At 35.6% G+C, this 7,835-nt stretch overlaps 1 protein-coding gene across 2 annotated transcripts; it reads right to left on the bottom strand.

Annotated features, from left to right (window-relative positions):
* Nucleotides 1–48: 48 nt before the first annotated feature.
* Nucleotides 49–7,351, bottom strand: scly (selenocysteine lyase). 2 transcript variants are annotated; one of them, XM_046862585.1, is made up of 13 exons: nucleotides 7,244–7,351; nucleotides 5,418–5,541; nucleotides 4,983–5,092; nucleotides 4,809–4,909; nucleotides 4,117–4,300; nucleotides 3,573–3,700; nucleotides 3,097–3,252; nucleotides 2,610–2,716; nucleotides 2,436–2,472; nucleotides 2,000–2,083; nucleotides 1,779–1,881; nucleotides 1,401–1,476; nucleotides 49–739 (listed from the first exon to the last, which is right to left on the bottom strand). In XM_046862585.1, the coding sequence occupies exons 2-13, from the start codon at nucleotides 5,522–5,524 to the stop codon at nucleotides 586–588; spliced, it is 1,347 nt and encodes a 448-aa protein (XP_046718541.1). In that variant the 5' UTR covers nucleotides 5,525–5,541; nucleotides 7,244–7,351; the 3' UTR covers nucleotides 49–585. The 2 variants fall into 2 exon arrangements, with proteins under 2 accessions (XP_046718541.1, XP_046717823.1); XM_046861867.1 differs by lacking the exon at nucleotides 7,244–7,351 and adding an exon at nucleotides 5,883–6,150.
* Nucleotides 7,352–7,835: the final 484 nt, after the last annotated feature.

Raw genomic sequence — 7,835 nt, 5'->3', positions numbered from 1 at the left:
TGAGCTGTGTAGTATCCAAAAAGAACATGCGATTAGAGACTGGTCCAGTTTGGTTTAAGCTTGTGATCTTTAATGATGACAGAACAGGACATCCAGAACATCAGGTTTAAAAAAATAAATAAATAAAAAAGCCAAATAAGAGTTCCACCTGCTTGCTTCATTTAAATACTAGTCCAGCATCATGTAGACACATTCAGTGCAATTAATATATTCCTGCTTGAATACAACATGCAATCTCTAACTATCTCAGAAATGTTTCCAGGACAGTTACTGTGTATATATATTAATAATATTACTCAACCAATTGAATAAATAATTCACTAACAACATTCAGCCCAGTAACAGTATTTTTGATACTTTGATAACCTGCCATTGTCACTTTACAGGAAAACAAAAAAAGGGGAATCTCTATACCATAAACATGAACCCATTCAATATAACCAGTATAGAATTATGTTATGTTAAGTCACAATTTATGACCTCTTACCCCTCTGCCTTTATTGACCAGTACATTAATGATACCAAAGCATGAGTTTCTGTCCTTCAACACCCCCACCACAAGGGGTGTTCTAAGAAAAACAGACTCTAGTTCATTTGCTCCAATCGCTCCACCGTGTCCCGGAGGTCTTGCACCACGATGTCCACATCCTCCCGGGATGTCTTTCGACCCACACTAATCCTCAGAGCATTTATCGCTACATGGTATGGAATGCCACAGTTCAGCAGAATATGTGAAGGCCTGAAAAACATACAGAAAATTCAGCATTTCTAGTTTCTGTCTTTCTGGTGAGTTTGATCAAGTTACACATACAAACAATATAATGTTTACCCTATATAATAAATAAAGTTATAAAATTATAAATGACAAACCTTTATAATTTGAAACATGTTTATCTTGTCATGCGTCTTCATTAGAACTAAAGTGCATTTATAGCTATTAATAATCTGGTTACCCCAAAAGTAAAACAAATATTTACAGCATTAACAGTACGCGATTACAGTACGTGCCATGTAAAAGTATAAATCTGAATATATCGCGTATTCTTCACCATATTTACAATTATATATTTGTTTAATTTACAGAAAAATTTGCATTTTCCATTTTTAACAATTATTTAATTAGCACTTCAAATTCCCAGTGTGTTCAACACAACTCAGAAGTTGTTTATGCTTCTGGTACACAGATGCCAACTCAGATTATTATCTTTTAGCCAATTTAGAACTAAATGACTTCAGTCTGACCTTACACACTAGTTCAAGAGATTTTTACTCTGATTAAAGCGTTGGCATGGTGTTATATTACATATTTATTACTATTTCATTATTACAGCTACACACAGAACTTATATAGTACATGCTATGATACAAAAGTCTGGCTTGTCTGCAGGTTAGAGACTCACTGATCTCCGTGGTCTGAGTGACAGGCTGCGCCCACGCTGGCCAGTAATCTCCTACATGTGGACAGCACTCTTCGCCCTACAAAACAGCCAAGGACAAATCAATTATTCAATGCTGCTATTTTGTTTTACAAATGGCCGAGGTCAGGACCCGAGTCGGCACATGTTGCATGAAAATCTTATATTTCAACAATTTCATCTTTGAAATTTTTATGGATTCATATTTAAGTGACCACACCTAAAAAACATTTCAGTATATGAAGCTTTGAAATGTTCCAGAAAAAGAAAAAGTCCCAATTAAAGTCAATTAAACCTGCGTGAAGATATGAGTGTAAACCCAACAGAAGCTAGAAAGGTATAAAAGTGAGAAGAGATATTTACCATGCAGTCCTTGTCCCAAAATCGACACATTGCATGTGTTCGGCAGTGTGTCTGTTCCATGAAAATGGCTATTAAAACGTAGCTTCTCTTTTCCAAACAAAGTCTACAAACAAAGAATATTCTTAACAAAGATACTTCCTCACCTTGAACTGTAACAAATTAAAGAATACAAATTTTAAAATAAACAGTGACAATGAATATACAGTATTAATAGTACTGACCAGCAGTCTCTGCTCCAGGTAAAGTCTGATTTCCAGCAGATGAGCTTCGTCCTTCATCAGGTTTGTTGTCACCAATTCAGCAGCCTTTAACAAAGAAAAGTTCAAGTTCAAGTTTATTTCTATATCTCTTTTTCACAATAGACATTGTCTAAAAGCAGCTTTACAGAATGTAAGAATTATAGAACAAAACATTTTCATGTAAGTGAATTAAGTGTACAAATCCCCAATAAGCCAGCCTGGGACTGTTGCAAAGAAAAACTCCCATGGTATGAGGAGAGACCTTTAGAGGAACCAGATTTAAATAGGGAACCCATCCGCATTTGGGTGATATCATTCATTTATGAAGATTCATTTACAACAGTGAAAACGATCATGATGCATAAAGGAATGTAGGTACAGCAAACCTAAAAGAACAAAGCTGAGAATAACATTTTACCTTCCCAAGACCAGCAATCATTGCTGTGTTCTCAGTCCTAAAAAAAAAAAGTTAGGAACAATATCAATTTCAGAGTCAATGCTTTGGACTTATTTATTTATTTACTAGTTCAAAGGGTCAGCATTGCCACACAACACTTATACTGCATTGGCAGGTAATAAAGCCATGCAATACCCTGGTCTAAAGTTGCGCTCCTGTCCTCCGCCAAAGAGCAAAGGGTAAAGAGGGGTCATCGTCCCAGGACCGTTCACAAACAAAGCGCCGATTCGAGGACCGTAAAACTGCAAATAAAGAGCAATTGATTACTATTTACTGTATTTTTTCAGAGGAAAAGATTTTGAATTAGACTATGTGAATATATGCTTAGTTTTAAAAATGATAAAACCAACCTTAATACATGAATACTCTTCTAGAAAATGTTCATACTTGCATGACATGAACAACTCACAACATAACTGCCACTGGAAAACTTCACACTACAGTTTGGGTTACGGAGGCTATTGTGCTGAACTTTAGCCCATTTATATTCTATACATTTTTACCTGTACTATTTCACAACACCAGTTTAACAGTATAACATTATACCTTTGGGGACAAAAAATATTGCTACTTTTTTTTATATACTTTTTATTATTATTTATAACTAAGCAGCACTGTTTACCTTGTGTCCAACTATTGTCAGGTAATCCACCCCCAGCTCTTGAGCATCTACCCGGATCTTCCCGATGGCCTGTGCCGCATCCGTGTGCAACAGAATTCTGGGAGAAGATGGTGATCTTTTTGCTGCCTTCACCCTCTGACAAATCTCCTTGATTGGCTTAATCACAACAAAATGATGAAACTTTTGAAAATGTTGTCATTTCCAGTCTTTTATCTTGTTTGCCTTTGCTGCTTCTATTTATTTTTCTATAATTTATTTTCTTGTTATTACATATATTTAAGTAAATTGAGGAGATATTTGGGGTTTTTTTGCCTATACAAAAAAAAATCCAATCAACTCACAAGATTTGCCTTCCACTTATATATTTGGTATATTTACTATTGATATATGTTTTGTGAAAGGTAAAATGTATCTAAACACCCTCCTTTCACATACTTAACGATCTTTGTGAATTTTCGCTATGCTCATTCACTTACCATAATAACGCCCGTCTCGTTGTTGGCCAGCATGACTGACACCAGACATGTGGAGGGACGTAGAGCAGCCATCACGTCCTCCACCTCCACTCGGCCCGTCACTCTGGAAACAGGCAGGAACGTGACATCTACAGGAGAAATCCAGGCAAGGACACCTCAAATGCAGTTTTAGTTTATTAATTAATAATTATAATCGTTCATTCATTCATTTATTCAGCTTCTGTGATTGCTTAATCCTGGTCAGGGTCTTAGGAAAGGAGGCTCAAATACACCCCAGATAAGACACCAGCCCAGAGCACACACATTCATTCACACCTAGTGGTGATTATAAATCAACAATCCACCTTTCAGTCCAGAGGGACCCCATGCGGACAAGGAGAGAACCAGGACTGAGCATAAAATTATCTTTTTTTTCCCAATGATATATTATAATACAACAGTTAATTCTGCATTTAGCATAATAAAATACCAATGACTTCAATGTTAAAAACAAGTTACAGTCATACAGAAGATAATACAACCCTGGGTTATGTGTCATCATTACCTGCCTTGCCCATTTTTACCAGGTGTTCAGCCACAAGTTTCACAGAGTCATGCTCCACGTTGGATGTGATGATGTGAGGAAAGAGCTTTTTGCCATTCAGATAATTTTCCGCATGTCCACCCTCAACTGACATGCTGCTCTTCCAGTAGTTTTCCATTGCTGAATGGAACACCATGTTATTAGCCTGAAAAAAAATTATTCATTTTTAGTTTTAGAAGATTAAAGTACAGACAATTCCATCCTAGTGACTATATATAGACAGTGAGCATGTTCAGGTATGTGATTAAAGAAAATGGCACGTGATTACATTTTAAAACTACACTTAAAGTACCAATAAGTAAATGTATGCCTTCTATATGAATCGCGCAATGAGTGATCTCAAAATGATTTTTATTTATATTTGCATACAGTTTTGTTTTGTATATATGCTCATTGTACCTTCAGTTCAAATATTGCTCCTCAGGAGGAACTGGACTTGTGAGACCTTTGCTGATTGACTTCTATTTTCCAATTGCATCATGGATTAAAACCAAAAAAACAGCTACATGTGTACATACTAACTATTATTGGCTGATTTATTTGTATAAATTATGCCCAGAAGACAGACAAATAACAAACAGTTACAGAGTTAGGTTTTAAAAAGCTTTGTAAATAGCATATAAACAAAGAATGAAACTACAGCGGGTTCTCACCTCAGTGCCACCTGATGTAAATATGATATCTGTTGCCTTTCCACCAACCATCCTTGCTACACTCTCTCGTGAATGGTTAATAATGTCTTTGGCTTTCACACCTTGAATAAGATGGCAGAATTAAACTAAATATAATCTTGAAATATCAGTAATGCACTGTGTAAGAGAACATACCTGGCAGGTACATGCTGCTGGGGTTTCCCCAAGCATCATTTAAAGCTTCAGTGACCACATGGACCACCTCAGGATAAACTGGAGTAGTGGCATTGTAGTCCATATAGATTCTGATGGAACGGAAAACATTTGCATTTGAGTCACCAGTTGAAGACAAGGCAATAAATAATACTATTAATAAAGGAGAATAACAACAAAACTGTTCAAAGTGCTTGTGTGAAAATAACTATATAAAGGCAAATGTGCTATGGTTAAAATAACATTACATTTCTATTCAAAGCATTTCTATTAATATGTTTAACAATTAATTTTATATTTGCATTGCAGTAATGATAGATAGAGGAAGATATATCTGAAGTAAATATATGCAAAAAAAAAATCCATACTGAAAGTGCTTGAATATACATCATACTCCAGAGTCAGGGAGTCTCTCACCTGGTGTCAGGACTGACCACATGTTCATGATGATGGTCCAGATCCACCACTGCCTTGTCCTGTGGACTCTGATCCAGAGGATCTGAGGAACCAGCCTTCTCACACATTGTCTAATTCAAATAAACTGCAGGACACATTTTTAGCACAGCTATTATTTAAGATATCGCAGACAGCGCATTATGTAAAAACGAGCACATTAGACAATAAAACCCAACCTACTGATTTACATCCTTTCATTCTTTTATTCATTTACAAGTCTTTCTTTTTCTCTAAAAAAAAAATAATTCACTTTTCGATCATGCAGATGCTTAAAATTATTATTATTTTTATTTTTTTACAACATCCGGCAAACACGTGTGAACCCAACCCGGGCTGAGAGACAAAAACTATCCACCGTGATTATTTACTATGAAAGAATTATACCATAACCTGCCATTAAGAGAGATTGTAAGTAATTTCACTTACTAGAACACTTGGATCTTGTTAATAATTGACCGACATCCCTTTTTGATGACAGTTAGACCCTAAACAGGAAGTACTCTGACCCAGACTCCTCCCACCGGGTCGCTTACGTCACCTCTGATGCCCGTCTCCTGGTTTTACCAACGTGTCCTATCTGATTATACTGTACCGCGGGAGTGCGCGCGCAGAGGTCTCAATGTTACCACACGTGGCGTGTGTGTGTGTGTGTGTGTGTGTGTGTGTGTGTGTGTGTGTGTGTGTGTGTGTGTGTGTGTGTGTAATGGACTCATTGATCAGAAACCCTCCTAAACATAAGTCGGTCATAAAAATATATACACCCATATATGCTGATTCAGCCTGCTTCGACTGAATATGAAATACTGTAGTATTTATTTATATATTTATTTATTTGTGCAAAAATGGAAATGTAGGAGACGTGGGTTTTTTTTGTATTAACTCGTGCAAGTATTATAATAATAATAATAATAATAATAATAATAATAATAATAATAATAATATCACATCTTGTTTTGTTTGGTAACTGGCTGAATAGATACTGCATTATGCAGAGATTCATATATGTACATATATGTACATATTTATATCATGTTATTTGAGCATGACATCAAGTCAAGATGTTTTTATTGGCGTTTCAACCATATATAGCTGACGCAGTACACAGTGAAATAAGACAATGTTTCTCCAGAACCCTGGAGCTACATCACATAACATAGAGCTACATAACACAATATAGAGCTACATAAACAAAAAAACAGAGCTAAGGACTACAGTAAGTTGTGCAAGACAAGACAGTAGACAATACAATACAAAACAGTGTGGAACAGATACACAAAAAACATAATAGAGTCGACCAGTAAACCTACTGTATTGTACAGAACTAAAAACAAGTGTATTTGTAAACCTAAAAACAATTTTGTTCAAAAACAGCAAGAGCAGCAGTTGATAGGTGTGCAAAACATCATGAAAGTAAATATGATAAATAAACTGTATACTATAATATGGGTGGTGCTGAGAATTATTTGTAGGCATTTTTACAATGTTCCCATGCAAAACCTATGCTATTTATTGTAACTAGGCCACTTATGCACTTCTGGATAGATACCAACTGCATTTCATTGGCTCTGTGCATGCACTTTGCACAATGACAATAAAGTTGAGTCTCATCTAATTCTAGCTAATTTCTTGTATTATCTGAGCCTGAGGACCTGTAGTTTTGCAATACATGTTGAATATCTGACAGCAAAACTGGTGTACCATAATCCTGCAAGAATGGCAACAGTTTTTGAATAACTCACTTTCTATCAATATAAATCAAGAAATAAGAAAACTAAAAAACAACTCACCAGCAGGCTTGACCGTCTCGTTCTGTGTTATAGAAGCTGCTCAGAATTATAAATCAGTCCTAAAAAACATAAATAATGGCAACGTCGAATGTCCGTGGGACCTTCACACTGTTTCCAGTTGAAGTAAAATATTGAGACTGTAAGCTGCACTATGAACTGAAATCCCAAATGTTTAACTCAGAAAATCTGCACTGAACAGCATCTTTTCCACTGAAAACCTATAACCTATAATGACTTAAACAGAATTAGTCCTGCAAGGTATTAGAATACATATATTTTTATTGTACATGTACTTAGTATTAAACATGATAATCTTTCATAAATCATCTACATCAACTGATAAACACAAAGCCTATATATATATATTATAAACACTGTTGTAGATTTATTCATTACTAGAGACTCAAAGCACTTTTGTACATCGCTCTGGATAAGGGCGTCTACTAAATGGGACAAATGTAAATGTAAATGTAAATGTGTTCTGTTTAACATACATCTTTAATCCTTTTCTAAGTCCTTTTCTCAGTATTTTGCATTTCTATGTCTCTGTGTGCTTTCATTAAGCCCACTTTAAATGCATTGGCCATGTGTG

Source organism: Silurus meridionalis, chromosome 1, assembly GCF_014805685.1.
Source record: "Silurus meridionalis isolate SWU-2019-XX chromosome 1, ASM1480568v1, whole genome shotgun sequence".
In the NCBI taxonomy this organism is placed as follows: domain Eukaryota; kingdom Metazoa; phylum Chordata; class Actinopteri; order Siluriformes; family Siluridae; genus Silurus; species Silurus meridionalis.
Note: the sequence above shows the minus strand (reverse complement) of the source record. Positions and strands in the feature narration are given on the sequence as shown.